We start from the raw sequence: 26,000 nt of genomic DNA on the forward strand, positions 1-26,000 counted from the left end.
TATAAAAAAATTAATTAATTAATTAATTAATTAATTAATTCAATTCTCTAATTGTATAAATTTTTTATTAAAGGTATGCAAAAATAATTATTAAATAAAATTATTGTTTGTTACATTAATAATAATAAATTGTCTTTGAGAAGCTAAATAATTATTACTCAACTCTGATTTAAAAAAAAACAAAACCAATTATATATAATATTATAATGTGAACTAAGGTGATTGAACTTGCTTTTTATATACTAAACGAGTCTATAATTAGTTTAATGGAAACAAATGCCAAGTTCTTTTTACAATGTACACATGGCCTTAAATTATAATACTACAAAATTCATAACTAATTAATCTAATTCATAATTTTAGGTTTATACAAACGCACCAAATTTGTAATAAATAACTTTAGTTTAGAAATTTTTTTTAAGCAGACAAAAAAATTAATTTAATATATAAAAACATGTTTATCATTACTAGTTTGGTAATAATTATTAAAAATTAAATTTGAAATTTACCGCTAAAAATGGTGAATCATTGACATGCGTGAATAGAGTTGCGCAGAAAAATGTCCAGTATTGGTCGTATATGTATACGCTAGCTGTCAGACATAATTTTTATAACGTTTGACATTTTTTATCATTTGGAGTATAATTTTTCAAGAGTTTTGTGAATTTTAATGGTAATTAATTATTAATAATTTTATTCAAATATGGTAAGAAAATTAGATTTAAAGATTTTGTTATTAAAAAATTGTACCGTTCATAACCTAAATGCATCTTTTATTATGCATTAAATGGTTGACAAAAGGGCGCTGCCGTTATCGCGACAGGTCAATGATGTACGTACGTTTCAATGAGAGAGTATAAAGTGGGTGAGGTTTCTAATTGTTGATGATGTCATATAGTTTATTTATTCAAGGATGTTTTTTTAGGAATTATAATCTCATTTGACTTAATTATTTTGGAATCAGAATATAGTGTTAAAAAATACTAGTACAGTTGTATTTTTTTTTTATTTACAATTTGGCATAGTAGACAAATTGTCAATGAAAATCGATCCTAAATTATTCGGGTTAAAGGGCATCAGCCGAATTGGAAGCTTGCCGAATTTAAATATCAATCGATCACTTGCTCTTCAGTTGATTTCTAAACGTGATCTTAAACAGCAGGATCCGTTTAATATGATTTGTTTAAGTGTCATTATCGGGAATAATTTTTTGTTAATAATTTTAAACAATTTTAAAATAGTATATTAAAAACGAAATTTAGTGTTTGATTTTTTATTAGTTTTAGAAAAGTACAATTTTCTTGTGATCAATTTAATATTGTTGATAGTTACCTCGAGTGGAATAAGAAAATTTATTTTTTTTTCTGATAAACAATGTCTCGAAGAACCTCATTAACTCGTCAGGGCTTATTGCCTTCGCGAAAAAATTCCTCAAGTTCGAGACGATCTTCTATTGATCAGCGACCTTGGTGTAATTTTCAGACATCCGCATCGACAAAAACAACCACCATGACGACAGCGGCAAAGCTGTATGGAAAAGATTTGAGCGAATATGACGACGTCGATGTCGATGAATTGCTGTCACAGCTAACACCTGAGGAAATTAATATACTTGCCAAAGAAGTAGATCCTGACGTAAGTAAATTATTAATAAAAAAAAAAAAAAAAAATTGCCTATAATAGGCTATAAAAAGCACTTAATTTTGTCATATTTTTTTCAGGATAGTTTTATGCCACCTTCTCAACGCTGCAGTTACGAATGTGACAAAAGTCCTACGGGGCCGCTGAATCGAAAAAAACTTATCGAACACATTAATAAACAGGCCTTGGAAACGCCAGATATTCCAGAACTTAAACCCTTCGTACCTGGAGTCATCAGAGGGAAGAAAGTGAGTTCATTTGATAAATTTTTAGTAAAATTTTTAAAATTAGTTAAAATTTTGGAATTTCTTCTTAGAAAATATTCTATTTTTTCTTTATTTTACAAAACGATGCTAAAGTTCGTCAACGATTTTTAAAGAAATATATTTTTTAAATGAAAATTTTTGTCTAAAAGAAATTTATTGTAACGTTTATTGATCAAAAAATTAAAAAACGTTTTTTAGTTAAAATTTATTATAATTTTCTAATCGTTGATCGTAAACGCTTTACAAAAAAATACAAAAATTCTGAATTTGCTTTCAAAATCTAAATGAGAATTCTTTTTAACAAATATTCAAGTACTTTAATAAAAATATTTTCATTATTTAGTGGGTGCCCCCGCCACAAGACAATATAAAAGAAAAAGAAGCAGAAGAACAAATTGCTATTGACCTTGGTGACGAATATGAGCAAGCATTGTCGTCTGCTACTCAGGAGGAAATCATTGATCTTGCTGGTGAACATATATATATATATATATTTTTTTTTAATATTAATTATATTTTCGACAATTTTTGATTACTGTATTGAAAAATGATTACTATTTACTTTAATTATTTGCAGCCATTCTTGGATTTCATTCAATGATGAATCAAGATCAGTATCATGCATCTCTTTTAAATTCGGGGCAACCTGTTGGTATGGGTTGGGATGGAATAACAAAAGCCAGTCAACCAAAAGTTTATCCTGTAGATCCTCCAAATGACACAGATGTCGATGAAACTATAAGGAAGGTTCGAGAAGATAATCCTTCGTTACAAGAATTGAACTGGAATAATATTAAGGTACGAGTTAATTATATTCCAGACTGCGAATTATACAACTTTTTCTACTTTTTTTCAAAAATACGACTTTTTTCGACTTATTTTAATAAGATGCGACTTTTTCAACTTTTTTTTTCTAAATTTATTATTTTCAATAATTTTTAATGGAATTCTTCATAAATTCAATTATCTTAAATTATTTTTCAATTAACAATTTTATGAAATTCAATAATTATTTATAATTTTAAAAAAATCAAATAACATTACCGAAAATTTCAATTTAAAACCTTTTAAAATTTAATTATTTTTAAAATTTCCCATCTAAAACGTTTTGAAATTTAATAATATTTCAATTATAACTCTTCCGAAATTCAATTATTTTTTAATGATTTTTATAATGTTCTTCAAAAATTCAATTATCTGAAAGCATTTTTCAATTAAAAACTTTTGAAATTCAATTTTTATCTGTATTTTTATAATAAATTCTTCATCAACAGAAATCACAAAAAATTTTAATTAATTATCACTTGTAGTTCAATTATTTAAAAAATCTGAATTGTAAATCTTTAAAAATTTAATTACTATTAAAAAATGTTATCTAAAATTATTTGATAAATTATTATTTTCAATTATGTAAAATTTCATTATTGTTTGAACAGTAAGAATTATTTAAAGTAAAATACTAATTAAATTTAATTAAAATTGACTAAAACGACATTTTTTGCGCCTTAAAGTCGATCCGGGGCCTGATATTCTTATAATTTGTACTTTAGTTTTTGAATTCTTTATAAATTCTCATTGTTTTAAAAACAAAAATATTTGTTTCGCGAACAATTAAATTATATAATTAAAATCAAACCGTTTAAGATAATTTTGCTATATTTTTCTATTTCTTTTTACAGAATATTTCAGATGAAAAATTCATTCAATTATTCGAAGGATTGGAAATGAATTCACATCTTGAATCCTTGAGTTTGACGAATGTTGGACTTACAGATAAGACTGGCCAAAGATTAGCAGATGCTATCGAGAAAAATTCTACCCTTAGAGTTCTCAAGTAAATTTCAATTTTTTTTCTCAATATTTTATCCAATAATATTAAAATTAAGAATATATTTTAATTCTTTTTCTTTTTTACAGTGTTGAAACAAATTTTATTAATCCGCCTGTGATAGTTAAACTTGTCAGAGCTCTTCTCAAAACAAAATCCATTGAAGAATTCCGGTGTTCGAATCAGGTAAAATTATTTTGAAAATTCATATTATTTTTTATTTTGAGGTTTAAAATAGCTAAAAATTAATGGTTATAAAATTTTTTAGAGGTCACAAGTATTGGGCAATAAAATTGAAATGGAAATCACACAACTTGTAGAGCAGAATCCATCGTTATTGCGACTTGGTCTTCACCTTGAATTCAATGATGCAAGACATCGAGTAGCTGCTCACCTTCAACGTAATATCGATAGGAGTAAGTGTTTTTTTATTTAATTATTAATTTTCTAAATATTTATCTGTGAAATGAAAAATTTCACAATTTTAATTAATTACAGTCATTTTCAGGATAAACATATGTTTAAATATAGAAATTATCTAAATTATTTTTTTGAAATTTAATTTTTATATTATGAAAATTGGATAAAGAATTTTCTTTCAGTTATACTAAACTATAAAAAGGACAATAACAATATCTTACTTTTTCGTTACTTTATTTACGGCTCACGAGATTTTTTTTATGATTGCTGTTTAAATTTTCAATTACAAGACTGGACTTTGACTTGTCAATTTTTGAATTGTTTTTTATTATTAGTCTAGAGCATAAAATTTTTCCCTTAGATGGAAGCCAGTGTATGGGAGACTTTGAAGACTATATGACGAAATGCTTCTAAACCATCATAATTTGCCGTAGTTTCACCTAGCGCTTTTCTAGTCAATCACAAATCCATTCAATCATCCTGCTTATATTTACATTTTTTTTTGCTCTTGCTAGCGACATTAAGGTAATTATTCAACCCCCAGAGTATATCGGACCCTTGAGAAAAATAATTGATCAACCTTCTGTCCAAAAAAAAAAAATGTACGCTTATAACTTTCCATTACCAATTAACATCTTATTCTTTTAATTCTTTTTTCTTTTTGAGTCATTTTTTTTGAAAATCTAAATATTTTTTTATTTTTTAATTTTATCTTCATCTGTAAAAAAAATCGTTTTTTAATTATTAAATTTATTAAATTGAATATTTGTCTGGGCAGTCTGTCGTGTGGAAGCTTTGGCACGTGCAAAATCTCTAGCAAACGGTGCAGGTCCTGGCACCTTCTCCATTCTTCCCGAAGATGCTCTAAAAAACCGAACGTAGCGCTGATTTGGCGCAGTGAGTAAATGAAAAGAAAATCATTCCCTTTTTCCAATAATGTAATTTTTTTTTATCACTTAACAAAAAAACAAAAAAATCTTTTTGTATTTACTTGTTACTGTAGGAAGACACAAAATTTAATACCCATTGGTTTTTTCTTTTATATAAAAAGTTTAAAATTAAATTTTTAATTCTTGAAAATAAAATTTTTTTTAAAAATAAATCTTGAATGATTTAACATTTTTTGTTTATTTGTATTGAAATTTTAGTCTTTCAATTATTAACATAGAAAAAAAATAGTCTGATATCGTTTGTACGTTAAAACTATTCTCAATTTTATTGTTTCCTAATCGCATGTATTAACTGCAAATTTAATATCATTAAAATGAGAATTTAAATAAAATTTAAATAAAGGAAAATAAAATTTTTCTTAATTAAAATTTAATATTAAATTCGACTTCATCTTTTGGTAATTAAATCACACAATTGCTCAGTAATTTCACTTCATCCCTTTTGCTTTGATTTTTTAAAAAGAATTTTCCATTTTTTTTTAAATTTTGTTGACAATAAAATAATTAAAAATCTTTTTTGCCTCGTGAAGCTGAAATTGTTTCTTATAATTTATAATGTGCATCATTATGGTTATTTTTTGGTTGCTTTGGACAGTACAAACTGGAGACAATTTTTAGACAGATTTTTTAATCCCCTTCGTCGGTCAGGATTATTAGTGTGTTATTATGATGCTCTGGCCACAGAAAAAAATAGGTACAAAAACATTAAACAGAAACAAAAAAAAAAAAAAAAATACACTGACACCAAAAAAAAAAAAAAAATAAAAATAATGTTAAAAGTGAAAATATTTTTACTTTATAAAGATAAGGATTATTTAATTAAAAGTGTAATTTTTGATACCGTTTTTTATTCTTTCCAACAGTACGGAAAGATCTAACGTTGCGACTACAATTCCGATTCTTTAACATGAATCACAGGAAACCTGCTTTAATACAGTGAAGGTACCTGAGAGCTTACCAATTGGTTAGCAGTGTGCCAAAAAATGCTTTTTCGTTTAAAAAAAATCTTATAAAATTTGCTTTTATTAATCAGCTTATTTCTAACTTAAAAATTTTTAAATTCAGAAATATTTTTTCAAATAATGAAAAGAAAATACTAAAGAAAATACTTTCAAGAATCTCACTCTTGGCGCTTAAAAATCAGTTCTCTTTTTTTTTTTTGAGAATATGAATAATTTTGTAGAATTTTATCGCAAAAAAATTAGATATTCTGAATTTTTCTAATTTTGCAAGAAAAATTCTATTTGAAATTAAAATCAGATTGAGTAAAAAATTTTCGATTTTTATATCAGCGCACCTTTTTTTTTTAAATATTATATTGTCAAATCTGAATTTGTGATTTACATTTAAATAATATATACTATATGTATGATAAGCCTTGAAACTATTTTGATTAGATATTTCTGTGAAATGCCAAGACGTTGAGGTTACAAGCTATTATCTTCACTCTGATGAAGTTGCGAGGCGTTAATTTCGATGTAGAACTGGAGGCGTTTGCTTTACGTGACGTCGTTCTGACATGAACACGTTTACCAGCAAACAGCTTAATGCTTTCTGATTGTTCCAAAACCTTGCATCTTAATAACTTTAATTCCTATAATTGAAAGGAGTGAGATATTTTTTTTAACATTGAAAAAAAATTAAGCTTAAAAAAAACAAGACTTGAAAAAAATTCACAGGGCCGACGAAGGAATAAATAAAAATAAAAAATTTTTTTTATATTAAATATATCGATAATTCGAGGGATGAAGTAATTATAATTGAAAATAATAAATTAATACCTGATTTTTGTTATTAAAAGCATGATTGAATTAAAAAAGGAAATGTTTTGCATATGATATGTATAAATATTGAAAAATGGCATATTTTTTTTTTTAAATTTTGGTTTTTAAAAAAAAAGAAAATTTATTTTTGATCGACAAGTGACATACAAGTTTTCATTGAAGTTATGATGATATTAGAATAAAATGTAACGTTAAGATTAGCAATGTTTACTATAGAGGAAACATTTTGCTGTTCTCAGCGCGCAGAAAGCAATTTTGTGCCACTAGCGATAAAATTCAAGTCGTAAACTTTCTGAACTGGTAAATGTCTGAAGCTTTTGATCTTGCCTCAACGATGCTTTTTATTAAGAATTTTATTAAACTACCACAAAAGATTCTCTAAGCTTCATATAAAAAAAAGGCAGATAGAATTTAATTTCCAGTTCATTTTTTAGAATCACTAAAGAATAAGAAAATTTTGCCCAGTTTGTGTAATTAAAATAATTATACAAATGTCTTGATTGAAGAGCATTAATTTTTTGTTTGATATTTTTAATTAACATATATATATATATATATATATATATATATATATATATATATATATATATATATATATATATATATATATATATATATATTTGTGATTTCTTTTTTGACTTATACTAACAGCAAGTTTTTGAAAAATGAATTTTTTTAGGCATGTTTTTATATATCAAAAATTATGGATTGTTCTCTCAATTTATTCATCAAGAGAAGAAGAAAATATTTTTTTTCTCAAAAAAAAAGGAGAATCATTGATCATTTATGACGGTCCAATAATCATTTTATGTCGGGTACAGAATTGCAAAATTTACGAGGTGGATTAAATTTGAAAATAAATGTTGCCCCTTTCGCAACTTCCACTTTTTAAACTGCGTGACATGATTTCTATTTGTTCAGTTGCTTCTTTTTTTTTTTGGGGGGGGGGAATGAGAGAAGAGTGAAAAATTGTGTGCACACTGTTTCGCATTTCGTTGCACCTAAAATTACAAAAATTGCAAACGAAATGAGAAGAATAATATATTGTTTTTTTTTTTTTTTTTTTTTTTTTTTTTTTTTTTTTTTTTTTTTTTTTTGTAAAAGAATTTGAAATTCAAACCTTGTTGGGGTAATAAATAATTGTCATTGATGATAAAATAGTTGGTCATTAAAATTCTTTTTAAATTATTAAATGAGAATTAATTGAGAGAAGAGTGTTTAATTTTGATTTTTTTTTTCGTTATTGGCATGAGTAAATTGGTTTGTTATTTTATATAATTTAATTGTTACAGTACGGCAGTCCCGGCTCGAGGTGGCAACATCTTAATGTGATGAGGCGCTTTGCCTAGGTATATATTATACATAAACAATATCATATCATACATTCATTTAATACTCACATTCACTATTTTTTTACTCACTACACTGAAAAAAAAATTTATTTTATTTAAATAATCGATTACTTGACTATTATCAAATAAATATTTACATGAACCAAATAATTTTTATTTGAATTAAATAAATTATATTCGGACCAATAATTTCTATATTTTAAAAAAATATCATTTAATTAATTTAAATATAAATTATTTAGTTCAAGTAAATATTTATTTGATAATAAAGTAACCGATTATTTGAATCAAATAATTTTTTTTTTTCCGTGTATAATAGAGCATCATTTGCCAAATCATTAAGGCAAACAAAAATAAAATTACTCAAAAGAATAATTAAAAAAAAAAAAAAAAAATTAGATATATTTTTGTAAATATTTAAAGAAATTATGAAAGTGCGTGTCTAAGAAAGTTCACGTACTTTACAGTAATTTTAAGATTATTATCTGAGGTTGTTAACCACATGCAAAATGCATCATGCGAAAGGCTCAAACAATCTAATCTAACCGACCTTTAAAGTCTTGCCTTTAATTTGGTGATTTCATAAAATTTGCGATCCACATAATCTCACATTTTATATAATCTCAGAAAACCACGTGCGAGGTAACAAAACTATTAAGCAATACAATTTTGCCTTACAAATTTCGATTAAATTGCATATTAGCTAAATGTTATATTAATTATAATAATTTATAAAATAATTTAAAAAATTTATAAAAAAATAATTTATAAAATTTTTTTTTTATAAAATAACTTTCAGGCTTAGGATTTTTTCGACTTTTTCTGACTTTTTGCAACTTATTTTAATAAGATGCGAATTTTTCGACTTTTTAAAAAATTTTTTTATAAAATTGTTAAACAAAACACCTCTTTTTTTAAATATTCAATGCATATCTTCTTAAGATCTTTTTTACTTGAATTATTTAGCAAGTTTTTAGCAAAAATTTTTAATAATTTAAATAAAATTCTTCACAAATTCAATTATCTTAAGCTATTTTACAATTAAAAATTTTATGAAATTTAACAATTGTTTACAATTTAAAAGAAAATCAGTAAACAAAATTACCCAAAATTTCAATTTAAAATCTTTTAAAATGTAATTATTTTTAAAATTTTCAATCTAAAACTTTTTGAAATTTAATAATATTTTAATTATAACTCTTCCAAAATTCAAGTATTTTTAATAATTTCTACTGTAACGCTTCAAAAATTCAATTACTTTTAATAATTTAAATTTTTCTTTAATATCAAATTCAATTGTTTAAAAAAGTTTCAAATAAAAACTCTAAAATTGAATTATTGTCAGAAATTAAAAAAAAAACAGCAATTTGCATAAAATTTATTTTAAATTAAAAATCTATTGCAATTCAATTATTTTAAAAAAATTAATTTAAAAATTTGTAAAACTTAATTAAATAACAATAGATAGTGAAAATGACTCTTACGGTTTTCAGAGTTGAGCCTTTTTCGAAATTCACGATTCAATTGTCCGGAATTTTTTTTTTATCATTGAAACTAAAAACTATGCCAAAATTTTTAATTCGAAGAAATTGCTTTAATCAGACTTTAAAAAATTAAAATAATGGAAGTAATAATTTTTTTTAGAAATTTGCCCTACTTAATTAAAATTTTGAAAATTTATCTTATTTCGATTTTGAAATATTCGAAATAAATTATTTTGATAACTAGCAAAATTAAACGCGCGCAAGCGCGCCAAATTGAGTATTCAATTGTTTGTTATAAAGAAATTAAAGATTAATATTATCAATAATAATTTAATTTATTAGAATATTATTACATATTAAATGATAATAATGAAAATTATATGTTTACAGGCCTCGAATTATACGACTTTTTCCGACCTTTTTCAAAAATACAACTTTTATCGACTTATTTTAATAAAATGCGACATTTTTTTTTACATTTGAAAAAAATTGTAAATAAAATACCTCTTTTTTAGTATAAAATGTAGATCTTCTTCAGATCTTCTTCAATTCAATTATTTAACAAATTTTGAACTAAAATGATTCTTCACTAAATTAATTATTTTTAATAATTTTAATGAAATACATCACAAATTAAAATTTAATAATTGTTTGAAAATTAACAATATCTTTTGAAATTTAATTATTTCTAAAAATTTCAACTTTAACCCTTCGAAAAGGATTATTATTAAAAAAATAATTTTGATTTAAAAATCCGTAAAATATTTTTGTTAAAATAAAAAACAAATCCACTTTTTTTGGAATATAAATTGACTGAAACGACTTTTTGTGTCTTTAAGTTGATTCGAGGCCTGTATTTTTATAATTAATATTTAATAGGTATTCGTTGGCTCCTGGTACCTTAAAAATTAATTTTTAAAAATAAATTTTTTTTAATTACTATCTTGTACTAGAGTAAGTCCACGTCAGAAATATCAGAATCTGCAAGTGGTTCTTCGATTTTAATGATACTTGGTAAAATTATAGCTTTATATAAGAGCAATGTGTAAGTAAAAGGAATTTTTAAAATATCTAAAATTGTAGGAGTTATATCACTTTTAATTTTGATACTGCATTTTTTTCTTTCCTTTATATCTCGGACAATTTTCAACCGATTTTGATGAATCAAAAACGATTTTTTTCAGAAAATTACGTATTTTTAGAAAATTTTTAAATAAAAATAAAATTTTGTTATTTAAATAGAAAAAAGTAAAAAAACAAAATTTCTTTTAGATTTTTTTTCAATTTCGACCTCTTTTTTTTAATTTTTAATTTTTTAATAATATTTCTTTTTATTTTATCTTTAATTTAAAAAAAAATTCATCCTGGAGACTTTTTTAGATCTCGTGATATCGTCCTTTAATTATTATAAGTCTTCATCAATTTGAAAACCGCAGGACTTGCTTCTATCATTACTTTCATTTGTTTGTTAAAATTTTTTATGGTTATGAATAACTATTTGTTTTAGAATCCTCTAAAAAAAAGCTAAAAACGTCAGCTACAATTTCAGGTTGCATTGTTAAGGTTTCATTACAATTTTTTTAAAATTATAAATATTACAAAAAATAAAAACTTTGCTTCAAATCTATTAATAAAATATTGATTTGCTTGAATTTTCACTTGTTTTAGTCAAGTAATTTAAAAATAAAAACATTATTACGCGAAAGTTTCTAGTTTGTAACAATAATATTATAAAACAAATGAAAGTAGAAACACAAATCTGGATCCTAGTTTTTTTTAGATGTGGATATTTAAAGAACAATATCACGAGATCTAAAAAAGTCTCCAGGATGAATTTTTTTTTTAAATTAAAGATAAAATGAAAGGAATATTATTAAAAAATTGAAAATTAAAAAAAAGAGGTCGAAATTGAAAAAAAGTCTAAAAGAAATTTTGTTTTTTACTTTTTTCTATTTAACCCTCTACCTGTTCAAACTTATCCCCACTTTAGCGCCAACGCGTGTAATGCCCATAGTCCCCACCAGAGTTCCGAATTGTCGTTTTTTGTCGATAACGGTCAACTGGACAGGCAGAGGGTTAAATAACAAAATTTTATTTTTATTTAAAAATTTTCTAAAAATACGTAATTTTCTGAAAAAAATCGTTTTTGATTCATCAAAATCGGTTGAAAATTGTCCGAGATATAAAGAAAAGAAAAAAATGCAGTATCAAAATTAAAAGTGATATAACTCCTACAATTTTAGATATTTTAAAAATTCCTTTTACTTACACATTGCTCTTATATAAAGCTATAATTTTACCAAGTATCATTAAAATCGAAGAACCACTTGCAGATTCTAATATTTCTGACGTGGACTTACCCACTATTAAAAAAAACACGTGAAATCAGAAATGGCCAACTTCAAGTTAGGACAGAAGGACAGACCAAGCATTTTATTATTATATATATATAATATTTTTATAGAATTATTTTTATTAAGGAATTAAAATGAATTTAATATCTAATAACATTAATTATTTGTTAATTAACTAATTAAATTTAATAAAAATAAAAAAATCTACTTTTTCGGTTTTTTTTTGAATGGGAATCGACTAAAACGACTTTTTTGTACCTTAAAGTCGATCCGAAGCCTGTAATAATTTATAAAGTTTATGAAAAAAAGAATTTTTAAAATTGTTTCTTTATAAAGTAACTTTTTTTTGTCCATTCTTTATAGATTATTCAAAAAATTATTTCCCACAAAATTGATGGAATAGATTTTGGCATTCATAAAAAGCAATAAAGAGGAAAAAAAGTGGTATATAAAAGGAAGTTAGTCCCTGGTTTGAAATAGAAATTGAAGGCAATTTATTCAGTAATTGAAGCCTCAATTATTTTTCCGGGCCAACTCCCGAGAACTGACTCTTTCCTGTTTCCATTTCTCTTTTCTATTTCATCCCATATCGAGTTAACTGTTTTCTATGTATACATATATACATCGTCGAAAGATATACACTCAAATGTATATATAGTGTACGCCTTTTATAAGACTCATTCAGATAACTTTTTTCACTAGTTGAAAAATGAAGAAAAACTTTTTTTTTCGAAGCTATTTGGCAAAAGCCGTAAATCTGATAGGTAGGCGATATTTTACGTCTTCGTAAAAAAGGGTGGAGATCAGTTTTTAAGAGAAACTATATAATTTTTTTTTATTATTTTGGTTTTTCATATGGAACATTTCTATTTGCCCGAGCGCGCGCGAAAGATTTATTCCCATCTTTTCAAAAATGAAAAATCTCTATAAAATTGTTTTTTTTTTTTCGAGAATTTTAGTTTGTATCGAAATGAAAATTCAATGTTATATCTAGTTCGATAAAAAAGTGAAGTGGAAAAAAGAGCCTGTAGTACATGAACGATAAAAAAATTAATGTTTACCTATTGGATATAAAAAAAGCAGGTTTTAATATTCGATTGAGAAAAATTGATTAATTTTTACGATTTACACAGGGGGAAAAAATTTTATATAAGAAAATATTTATTTAATATTTTTAAAGCTATTAAATTGATAAATGTTTCTTATTAAAAAGTTTTAATGAGAATTTATAAACGAAATTTTTTTTTCTTGAATTATTTATTTTAGATTACAAAAAAAAATTTTTCGAATTTAATTTGCAATTTTTTTTATTTATTTATTTTTATCATTCCAATGTAACTATAATTTTCAAATATTTTTCTGGTATACAACATTCTTTTTTAGATTTCAATGAAGAGATAAACACAAGAGTTATCAGATTTTCCTCTTTTTTTTTTTTTTTTTTTTTTTTTTTTTTTTTCCTCTCTCCCTTCACTCGAATGAATTTTTCACTCGGTCACTTAGTATCATGCTATGTATTTTTCAAGAGTTGAAAGATAATTTAACGCGTAAAAAAAGAAAAAAAATGGTAAGAGTTTTTTCCCCTCTTTTATTTTTTTTTATTTTTTTTTTTTTATGAAAACCGTACTTTTTTGTGAGAAAATTTGTTGTGAATGATGTGATTGATTTTTTTTTTTGGAGATTATTTTTTTAAAGTTAAATAAAGTGCATAATTATTATTATTATTTTTATATATAAATAATGAACAACATTCGCTGACTTAACTGTTAATTGAGTAAATAATTGACAATCATTTTATTGACGATCAATGGAATTATTGGAGCATTTTAAACCAAGTGACATTACAATGCCCAGTTTAACAATTGATGTATCGTTAAATGTAGAAACTTGATTACTGATAGGGAACACTGCAACAAGCATATCGAGCCAGTTTTGAAACTACGATTAGTACGATTCACCGGGCTTCTAATTTCAGGTCACGTATGGGAATATCATATAATGTTGTTGGTGTTCAAAATTTTCCTATTCAATGATAGTTTCAGTTCAACAAATTTTTTTGATAATAAACCTTTTGTAGACAATTAAAAAAAAAAATTTTTGTTTGTCCTTTTCAATCCATTTTTCTCGAAACAAAAAATATTGGTAAAAAAATTCTGTTTTCGTTATATTGTTTCTTCTTTTTGATTCAGTTTTTATTAAAAAAAAAAAAAAAAAAAAAGTATATACACGTTTTTGACGGATCTGTACAACTTTTAAGTGCTTTTCTCTTCTAAAGTAATTTGATTCTGAAATGCTGTCATAGAATGGCGCCAGCTATTCTCGTAAATTTAATATTTCTCTACTTTTAATCGTTAGAGAATAAAGGAATTTTTTTTTTTTATTTAAACTTGTATTTATTTTTATCAAATAAAAAAAAAAAAAAATTTTCAATAAAAGGAAAATAATAATAATAATCATTCTAAATATTTAAAGTTTCACGCTCGGTTAATATTGTCAAGTTCTCTCTTTCTCTCTGATTGATGACATTATTCCAATTCATAATTTTTCCGAGTTCAAAGCTTTCAGCCTGAATGTGATAGCTTTGATTTATAAGCACGGAAAAAATTCTTTTAAACACATTATTTATATGATAAAAGTGAGGGAATTTAATTTTTGAATTTTTATATTTTTTTAAAATTTTAATTAGAAAATTTTTATTTCTATGTTTAAAACAATGTAAGCAATGTAAGTTATTTTATATATGTGAAAATAGAAGAAGAGAGCTAGTATTTTATATTCTCCAAACTTACTGCACATGGAATTTAAGTGAATTCATGAATTTCAAATGAATTATCCAGACCGTTGTGATGTCAAGTTAATAGTTAAGTTAATAGCTAGTGGAATGAGAAGTCGCGGCTAATGTAGTTTCATTTTGAATGTAATATGTGTGTCGCTTAATAAACTTTTGGGGGGGTTAATTTAATTTTTTTTTCAACCCAACAATTCTAAAACTATTAACAATCAAATGAGAAAAAATTATTTTTTTCGCCAAAAATTATAAATTACTTGTTTAAATTGTTAATTATTTATTTATAATTAATAATTTTATATTATAATTATAATTATACTTATTAATTCAGGCCTTGGATCGACTTTAAGGTACAAAAAAAGTCGTTTTAGTCGATTTAAATAAAAAGATCAAGTTTGAAGTTCAAATGGTTAACAAAAATTTCAGTCATTTTTTAAAAATAAAATAATTGTTTGAAAAAAGGAGAATTTTTATCTCAAAATTTTTCAACTAAAAAATTTTGAAATTCAATTTCTATTTGCATTTTTATAATAAATTCTTCAGAAACAGAAATCACAAAAAATTTCAATTAAAAATCACTTGAAGTTCAATTACTTTCAAAAATCAGAACTGTAAATTTTCGAAAATTCAATTATTCAAAAAAAGGTGTAGGTATCTTAAATTATTTGATAAATTAGTTTTAATTCTGTAAAATTCAATAATTGTCTGAAATTTAACAATATCACAGAAAATTCAATTATTTTCAAAAATTTCAATTTAAATCCTTCTAAAATTCCATTATTTCTGAAATTTTCGATCAAAAATTTTTTGAAATTTAATAATTTCAATTATAATTCTTCCGAAGTTCAATTATTTTTAATCGTTTTTATAATATTCTTCAAAAATTCAATTATCTAAAAGCATTTTTCAATTAAACATTTTTAAAATTCAAAATTTTTTCTGTAATTTCTAATAAATTTTTCAGCAACAGAAATTACAAAAAAATTTCGATCAAAAATTACTAGATGTTCAATTAATTATTTTCAAAAATCTGAATTGTTAATTTTATAAATTCAAATATTTAAAAAAATAATTTAAAAAAATGTCAATCATTTTTTTTTTAAAATAAAAGAATTTTTATCTAAAAATGTTTTAAATAATTAAATTTTAAAAGAAATTGATAAAAATTATTTAAATTAAAACAATTGATTAATATTATTGAAAATTATTAATTTGGCGGAGAATTTTAGATAATTTTTTATTTTTTTTTTTTTATTTAGATTTCCTGCGTACACCTTATTTTAGATAATTTTAAAAATAATTAAGTTTTGGAAAAGATGTAGTTTTTTTTGTACAAATTACAGACAATAATTGAATATTAAATAATTTTTAATTAAACGGAAAAATATTTTAAATTATTGAATTTTAGAAAAAGTTTGCTAAAATTATAAAAACTAATTAACTTGGCAAATAATTTTAAATAAAAATTTAAAAAATAATTGATTTTCAAAAGAGCTGTGGTCAAGATTTTAAGGATTAATCAAATTTCAATAAATTGACAATTGAAAATTTTGTAAATTTCAATTTTCTGAAGACTTTTTAAAGAATTTTTGTCAATATAATTGAATTTTAAAGAATTTTAAACGAAAAATATTTTAAATAATTGAATTTTCGAATAATTTCATTGAAATTATTGAAAATAATTAATTTTGCAAAGATTTTTCAGATACAAATATTCAAAATAATTGAATTTTGTGTGAGCTACAGTTTGTACAAAAATGTCATTGATATTTTATTTTTAATTTAATTAAAATAAAATAAATTTTTTTTTTTTTTTTGTAAAATAAGTTGAAAAAAGTCGTACAATCCGAGGCCTGTTAATTACATATTTAATTATTTATTTATTTACTTATTTAATTACCTATTTGTTTAAGAAATATTGTTCATTAACTACCACCATTTCTATTTATTATATAAAAATGTTTAATAATTTTTTTATTTCTGTTTATTGTTTAGATCGGGATCGTCGCATGGGAAGGCTATCTCGTAACAACACCATTGGCTGGGTCACACAATAATAATAATAATATCTTTATAGAAGACAGTCTACAACGGGGATTTTGATCGTGTCGATCAAACTCATTATCATTAATAATTTTGCGACATTGCTTGTTTTTTAGTAAACATGCAGCACGAATGCAAGATCGGAATATTCTTATCTCATAAATCATGTCCAGATAATTTACCTTTTAGGAGATCATCGAAAATCGGGTAAAATGGCCTATACAATGAGTTTTTTTTTTTTTTTTTAAGTTTATTTACGTTGAAAAAAGGGATTTAAAAACTCTTAAGTAAAAATGAATAATAATATTTAAGAAGCGTTTTGTGTATATTTTGATAGAAAATTTCTTTGAGTCCTTTTATATATATGTAGTTTATAAAGTTTTTATAAACAAGTGGTGAAAAATAGAAAAAAAAGTAAACTAAAAATAGTTAAAAACAAAAAAATAGATATAATTGGTATCTAGTGTAAAAATTGTTCTATAATTGACTTAAAAATTTTCTATCAAAAATTTGAATAATTCATTTTTATGGCCTAGATGGAAATTTATTTTTTCTTTTTTTTTTTATTGAGTTTTTAAGCAATTTTTGCAACGCGCAAATGGCGGCAGAGAGAAAAGGATGAGACGCAGGAAGAAGACGACGACATGCAACCAACAGAAACTTCCGGTTATATACAGAGAATCTCGGTTGGTGGGAATACGGTTATTGAATTTCCGTCGAGAGGAATATTTTACACGATAAACTACGGAGAAAATCGTTTTTAAATTCCTTTGTCAAAAGAATTTTCACAGCTAAATTTTCTTTTTTTTTTGACAATATTCAATAAGGAATTAATTTGCGAAAAAATATAATTTTTTTTCAATCAAATTTTTTTTTTGAAATTCTATTTCGAAATGATATCAATAAATAATACTAACCGCTAAACGAAGAATGAAATATGTAAATCTGCCTATCGCTGTGTGTAGTCGTTGTGAAGCACGGTTCTGGGTTAACTTCCGGTTGCCTGGCCACGGATTCATGGATACCAGAAGTGTCGTTTTCCAGCAGGATAAACCGCGAAATCCGTTCCTACCTGGTACGACCACTTCCTGTATTTCCACGTTGGTAATGTAGTGCGCCTTCTTCTCATCGTCTCTCTTTTTTTTCACCAGGACTTTCTCGTTGAATCTCCTGAAAATAAAAAAACACTTCTTGTACATTTTTATCAAAAAAAAAAAAAAAAAAGAAAGTATTAATCTGCTGCATCGTTTTAATTTCGTATTTCATTCAACCGTCGTAGAGTCTATTTTCAATAATTTTTAATTCTCCTCTTTTTTTATAAAAACGATGATCGACATTTTTTTGGTCGTGATCTTTTTTTTAATTGTACACGTATTAAAATCACAATTTAGTCTAGCTAGAAAAAAAAATTACGCTAGTAAAAGAGAAATATTGACATCTTCCCCTTCCCCTCTACTTTTTACTTTATTGTAAAGCTGTAATTTTTTTTTTTTAATTACATTTTTTTTTTATCTAAAAATCGGTTTTGTCATTGTCATTAATTTTTTTTTAGTTACAGTGATAAAATTTTGTTGGATAAAATTTAAAATTTTGTAATTTAAAAAAAAAGATATATATATATGTTACATTTAGGAAACTGAACGTGAATGTCCTTCGCTAACTCTTATTCCTGCCAAAAGCGCGATATTTTAGAATAGTTTTATCGTGATGTAAGAAATCTGAATCGAAGATACATGTATGTTAATTATTATTATTATTACTATTATTACTATTATGATTATTATTATATAATTAATATATTGCAATTCTTATTCTAATGCTATGTAGACTGGTTAAGTGAATTGAGTTTCGACAATTGATAAAAATATTATTAACTTAATTTAAGTTACGTTTTTTTTGTAATATACTTCGATTTTTATTTTTATTTTAAATATTCATAGAGTGGAATATTTAAATAAAAAAATATTTTATTTAATTTAATTCAATTTTTTTGAAACAATTTTTTGTTTGAAAATTTGTTTTTATTTTATATTTTTTGCAAATTTTTTTTTTTAATTTATCATATTTTTTTTTAAAATGAAATATGATTTTGTTTTTAATAAAAAGATTCGTTTTATTATCAATTTTTATCACTGGCTTTATTCACTTGACCGTCAGTATAAACTACTGAACTATTTACGCACTAATAATAAGCGATTTAATTGTACATATTATCGTCTTAATACGATCGTTTCGATTATTATGGAGCACATATTAGTTTAATATATATATATATATAGATATGTATAAGGTTGCAAGTTATAAAAATTTGAATGGTGTAAGAAAGAAAGTAAAAAAAAAACACACACACTTATATCACAGTAAACAATTTATTATAAATGTTTTAAAATGCATATTGCAATTGTTTATTTCAGACCGTCTTATATTTTAGTATGGAAAGAGTGACATATTGGAAGGTGGAAAAAAAAATGATAGAAAAAAAAAAATAGTAGCATTGTTATAGTATTGCAAATTGGTTATGCTCACATTTTCATATAAATGCACGCACACGATCAAAAAGCCTTGCTGCTAGCTTATCTTGTAACACGAGATTTAAATAAATTTTCAAAATTCATAAATGTCTTTTATATGATTATATAAATACCTTTTCTTTTATAAATCACAATTTATAATTTAATATCTTATTTTTCTTAATTTTATTTTTAGTTTTCCTTGGGAAAATTTGAAAGTAATATTAAATCAAGACAGTGGCGCTATATAATCGGATTTAATATACTTTATGAACTGAAATTACACCCGCGAGTTAAGAGAAAATTAATATAAAGTTGATTTAAAATTAAATTAGCTTTTTTTATGCTTTAAAATAAAAAAAAAAAAAGTAACTTTATTTAGATTTTTTTTTGAAATTTTATGTTTTTGGTGAATATACGAATGGGTTTTTTTTTACACCCAATAGTGTGTATTGTGTTTGAGAATAATCGGATCGAACGTTGACGAACTTCAATTCAGGTCCAGTATTATATCGAAGCCAACAAAACTTCGATTTACGGTCCAAATGCTCGAAATTCACCTTAACGATCAGGACCGGGGCTTGTTATTGCATGCAAATTGATAATCGAATCTTGGATTTATTGGCTTTCAGAATCGGGTCTTAGTAGTTCCAACTTGATCCCTGTCAATATGAATTAATTTAATCTTGTATTAGAGCGAGGCTTTACATAACAATGTGCAAAATTTATTTTTTAATTATAATATTCTTTTTTGTGTGTAAATAATTTTATTTATATAAACTTTATTTTCCTGAAAGCTTTTAATTTCAAATTATGAATATTACATTAGAAATATTTTTCAAATTTCTTTATCAGTAATAAAACCAACTTTCAGTCAGACGAACTCTATTAATTAACAGGCCTCGGATTATACGCGACTATTTCGGACTTATTCCGACTTTTATTTCGAAAAAATGACTTATTTTATAATAAAAAAGGAGTTTTATCAACTTTTTTTCACATTTTTTGACAAATTTTAAACGAAATACGTCCTTTTTTAGTTTACAATGCAGATTTTTTTTATTACAATTATTTAACAAATTTTTAATTAAAATACTTCTCTAAATTAATTATTTTCAATAATTTTCACTTATTTTCATGAAATTCTAGAAAATTTAATTATTTCAAATTATTTTTCAATAAAAAATTTTATGAATATCAATAATAAAATAAAAATTTTAAAATAAATTATCAAACAATAATTACCAAAAATTTTTATAATATTCTTAGAAAATTCAATTATCTAAAAGCATTTTTCAATTAAAAACTTTTGAAATTCAATTTTTATCTTTATTTTTATAATAAATTCTTTAGCAACAGAAATCAGGAAAAATTTTAATTAAAAATCACTTGAAGTTCAATTATTTTCAAAAATCAGAATTCTAAATTTTTGAAAAATTCAATTATTTAAAAAAAGGTTATCTAAAATTATTTGATAAATTATTTTATAATTATGTAAAATTTAATTATTGTCTAAAATTTAACATCACAATTGAAATTCAATTATTTTCAAAACTTTCAATTTTAATCCTAAAATTTCATTACTTTTTAAAATTTTCGATCTAAAACTTTCCGAAATTTAATAATTTCAATTATAACTCTTCTGAAATTCAATTGTTTTTAATTATTTTTATGATATTTTCTTCAAAAATTCAATTATCTAAAAGCAATTTTCAGTTAAAAACATTTGAAATTCTATTTTTATCTGTATTTTTGTAATAAATTATTTAGCAACAGAAATCACCAAAAAATGCTATTAAAAATCACTTAAAGTTCAGTTATTTTCAAAAATAAGATTTGTTAATTTTTAAAAATTCAATTATTTAAACTTTAAAGAAAAGGTTATCTAAAATTTTTTTAAAAATTATTTTCAATTCTGGAAAATTTAATTATTATGAAATTCAACAAAATCTTTTATAATTCAATTATTTCTAAAAATTTAACTGTAACTTTAAAAATTCAATTATTTTTAATAATTTTAATATTTCTTTAAAAATTAAATTAAATTTAAAAATGTTTCAAATAAAAACTTTAAAATTAAATTTAAAAAATGAAAAAAAAGTAAAACAGTTTAAATTTGCAGAAAATTTATTTTAAACCTTCTGCAATTTAATTATTTGAAAAAAAATTTAATTTAAAAATCTGTAAAACTTAGTTATTGTCAAAATTTTTTTTTATTATTAAAAGTTTAAAACTAAAAACTGTGCCAAAATTTTAAATTCGAATAACTTGCTCAAATCAGACTTTAAAAAATTTTTTAAATGAAATGAAATTTTTTTTCGAAATTTACTCTATTTAATTAAAATTTTATCTTATTTTGATGCATAGAATTATTATTATTATTAATAATTATGTATAGAAAATTATTCTTACTAAGGAATTAATAAAATGAATTTAATATCTAGCAACGTTAGTTATTTAAAGTAAAATAATTATTAACTAATTAAATTTAATTAAAATTAAAAAAATTGTTTTTTTTTGTCCATTAAAGTCGATCTGAGATCTTAACTCTTAATTAATCATCTCAGTAGTAAAATTGAGTTGCAGTCATACTTTCTTTTATGTATAAGATATCAGTAGTAAAAGACTATTTTTGTCAGACAAAGTGTACTATAATTAGTGGTAAAGAACAGTTTTAGTCAGACTAATTTTTCTTTTAACCGAACTTTATAATTAGACACATTTTAGCTCGAATTTCAAAATTAACTAATCAAAAATAATGAGGAGAATTATAATTAGTTAATTTTGAAATCTACGCTCTAAAATAATTCCATTGCATTTTGTGAATATTCAGTATTAAATGACAAACTGTAGTAGTTTTGTTCAATTTTCTCGAAAATAGAATTTGGAGAATTTTCATATATATGTATATATAATAATTTTCTATTTCAATCGATAAAAATTTATTTTTATTTTCATATATAATAATAATAAATGATTAATTCCGTTAAAAGTATCGCATATATTTTATAAAATATATATTTATGGTTGTATATTAAATGTTAATCTCTACGAATTTGAGTACTCTGCGCAATATATAAGTATCTATATATCGATATTTACTTTGTAAAATTTACGATATACATTAACTGAAAAATCGATAGATTCCTGCAGGGCTTTCACTTCAGAATGAATCGTAAAACAAGTTTTGATACTTGCTTTCGCGTTGTAAAGATTTCAATCAAGATTGACACTAGAAATAACTTTGTGCGTTATTCGCATCAACACGACGACACTTGATTCATCACAATATATATATACACTCACTTTGCAAAACTGGCTTTCTCAATTTTATAACTTCCAAATGTCAATTTTATTGCTAAAATGTAATCAATATAGAAGTGCGAGGAAAAAAGATTATTATTTTAATACAATAAAAATTCAGTAATTTTAATTAAGCAAGAAAATTGAAAAATTATTTTTAAATTTGATTTATTAATTTTTAGAATTAATTTCTAATACTTACTCTAGAAACAAATTATGAAAATGTTTTGGATCCTTTTTAATACCGGAGATTTCCATCCCCCTTCATACAATGTGTCTTATATATAGTAAGGAACCAACCATCCTTAAAATAATGCTAGGACGGAGCCTGATAAACTTCATATTGCTAATGCACTTTGTTTTGAACATCTGATGTTTCAAGGTGTTATGTCGAACAGCACTTTCTGGGATATTGACTGGAAAGTAAATGGAAAAAGAGCAAAGTGATACAACAATACTAAAAATAATTTTCAATTTTTGATAATTTAATATTTTTTTGAGAATAAAATTTTTTAGGTTATATATTTTTCGCAGAAAAACAAATTCAGATTTTTTTGGTATTATGATGCATTTACATTTGACTAATGTTTTCATTTCTTTGCATTTTCCGAATTGAACAAACTTGATTGGTTGTTCATAATTAATTAGATTGTGAACAACCAATCAGGTGTTTGTATTTCGGAAAAAAAAAATTTTGTTTGATCCATTAGGGTACGGTCATAGCTCAGCTACTTACATAGGGTCGTCATGGTAACGTATAAGAGTATAACGTATAAGAGAGAAATAAAAAACATTCCTTATTTCTCTCACTCTTATACGTTACCATGGCGACTCTACTTATTGTAAGCTGTGGCCGTACCCTAAACGTCTCACAGTGAAATAGTTTCAGCTTTCAGTATAACATCGTTGAGTAAATAGTTTTTTGTCAAGTGCATTGTTTTAAATTTAACAAAAGTCATTAATATGTGGAAATAATTAATTATTAAGATCATTCTATTGGTGATGGCGTTCAACAATTATCAACATTTCCAGCATTTTGTAAGTACATTCACGTTATCATTTATATTTTTTAGAAATGCATTTTCTGTAGAAAGTACAAATTTTTATTAAATTATTTATCCTAACCTAAAAGTTCCTATGTCAGTTAAATGCAGGTTCATTTGCAGTTAACATTCTATAAATTTACTCTAGTATAATAAAGAAATAACTTTTTGAATTAGTATTTTTTTGTGTATGACAAGTCCCTTTTCAATTATTTATATTTTACTAAAAAAAAAGTGATTCTTATTTAGGGAGTTTTTTCAATTTCAATAACACATTTAACGACTCAGTTTTACCTTGACTAAAAGTTTCTTTTTAATCATGTAAAATCAAAATCAGTTTTTATTGAATATTTTTGATATACTGAAAACATAACCTGTAATTTTTTCCTTAGGCCCTTTTCTTCAGAACGCGTCTCATATAAATAAATATACTATATATTATATTATATATAAAATATAGAATATTAAATTTCTCGACGAAAATAATAATAAACACATCAGAAACTTTAGCAGAACGTAAAATTGACAAATGTCAGCATAAGACACTTTCCACGTTAATACTCGTGTGAATCAATTATGTTCCTAATAACGTCGCTATTTCTCACATGGGATTTGTCAATTATGTAACTTATAATTAGGACATGGGGCGCTGACAACTTTCTGAACCGGATTATATGTATCTGTCGGGTTTGCTGATAGACGAACGTTGGAAGCAAAAGGGGATGTTAAAATACTATATATATATAACGACCACACTTTAAAGAGATCTTTAAAATACGCCTTTCTTCAAGGTGTGACATTCAATACTTTGTGTATGCTTTTAAACTCTCCTTTGCTCCACAAAAAAGTTGTTTATAGAGAATTTACATTTTCTCATATTTTTCCAAAAAAAAAAAAAAAATTTTCTTAAAAATAAAAGTTTTTATTTTAATATCAAGCGAAATTTTAAGGTTCTATACTAAAGTGTTCTCTTATAAAAAGGAGGGGAGTATTTTTATCCCTAAAAATTGTTATAATTTTAATTTTAAAGAATTCTATTATAATTATTTTTCTTTTTTTGCCAAATTTTCATTTTTCGAATTAGTATTTCACAACATTCATTTTATAAACTAATTTTAAAGTAAAAACTTTACAGAATTTTTAGGTAATTTTTATTTTATAGAATTTCGCTTTTTTATGAACAACTTTTTATTTATAGGGGAGGATGGGGTAAGGATAGTTAGGTAAGACATTTTTGGATCTAGTACCTAAAATTCAACAGGCATCGGAAAATGAATAATATCGTTCGAAAGCCTCTTTATTTAGCTATATTTTGCTGCGGATTGCAATGCCTTCGAGATATTAGCGGAAAATTCTTTTTACGAAAAATAATCAAAAAAAGACATTAAATTTGGGTTTTTTTAATTTCATTGGATAAAAGCACCTCAAAACACTTCAAAGCACAACCAAAAAAATTTTTTGGGCATAAATAAATATTTAAAACAGTTAATATCTTAAACAGTGTTTTAAACAGAACTGAGACATTTTAGAAAAAACAGGATTTTCACAAATAAACACGCAGCTTCCACAAATGATATCGCATCAAAATCAAATTTTTCTTAACGTCTTTTGGTGTTCAAACAAGTATATATATGATGAATAGTGCCCTTTTTGAACAAGCCAAGTAGGCAATAGAGCCACTAACTATCCTGCCTCATCCTCCCCTAAGACTTCGATTGTATCCGAATTTTAATATAGCAGAATATTCTCCTTTGATAGAATTTTTTGTTCTTCGAATTTTTAAACGCTAGAATTTCCTATTCATCGAATTTTAATTTTAAAAAAATGTTTTAACTCGAAAGCACATCAAATTTTATTAAATGAAAATTCTGCTATATTAAAATTCAGTTACATTAGAATTTTTTTTAAATAAAAAATTGTATGTGTAAAAAAGCGAAAAATTATGTAAAATGAAAATTCTACAAAAATAAAAATTAGGGTCAGTTGGGGTAAATGGGGACAAGAGGTGTTGGAGCTTAATTTACAGTTTTAAAATTAAGTTCAACGTCAATATTTTAACCTCAGATCACCTGCAAGAGGTTTTGAGTATTGCCAAGCTTTAATCTTGACAATTGGCAGCAAGATAAAAAAAGTTACGCTCAATGCATAAAAACTTGAAAATCCGAGGGGGAATTTACTCAGGTAGTCAAGTGTACACTCTTCCTGTAATACTTGTGTAATATCATGTAATACCG

The 26,000-nt window shown here is 23.9% G+C and overlaps 1 protein-coding gene across 11 annotated transcripts in view; it reads left to right on the forward strand.

Annotated features, from left to right (window-relative positions):
- The window catches only part of LOC127288095 (tropomodulin), a 42,525-nt gene extending 22,997 nt beyond the window's left edge, over positions 1 to 19,528 (forward strand). For 3 of the 11 annotated variants that reach the window (XM_051315349.1, XM_051315346.1, XM_051315355.1), the window contains exons 2-11: positions 1,483 to 1,635; positions 1,722 to 1,889; positions 2,251 to 2,377; positions 2,485 to 2,705; positions 3,587 to 3,741; positions 3,825 to 3,921; positions 4,004 to 4,151; positions 4,934 to 5,052; positions 8,182 to 8,238; positions 16,863 to 19,528. In XM_051315349.1, coding sequence (XP_051171306.1) covers positions 1,483 to 1,635; positions 1,722 to 1,889; positions 2,251 to 2,377; positions 2,485 to 2,705; positions 3,587 to 3,741; positions 3,825 to 3,921; positions 4,004 to 4,151; positions 4,934 to 5,037 — 1,173 coding nt within the window. In that variant the 3' untranslated portion in view covers positions 5,038 to 5,052; positions 8,182 to 8,238; positions 16,863 to 19,528. The other 8 variants (XM_051315347.1, XM_051315354.1, XM_051315353.1 and 5 more) reach the window with 8 other exon arrangements.
- The last annotated feature ends 6,472 nt before the right edge of the window (positions 19,529 to 26,000 follow it).

The sequence above is a fragment of the Leptopilina boulardi genome, unplaced genomic scaffold (assembly GCF_019393585.1).
Source record: "Leptopilina boulardi isolate dan_hultmark-lab unplaced genomic scaffold, ZJU_Lbou_2.1 LbouV2_38, whole genome shotgun sequence".
Classification (NCBI taxonomy): Eukaryota; Metazoa; Arthropoda; class Insecta; order Hymenoptera; family Figitidae; genus Leptopilina; species Leptopilina boulardi.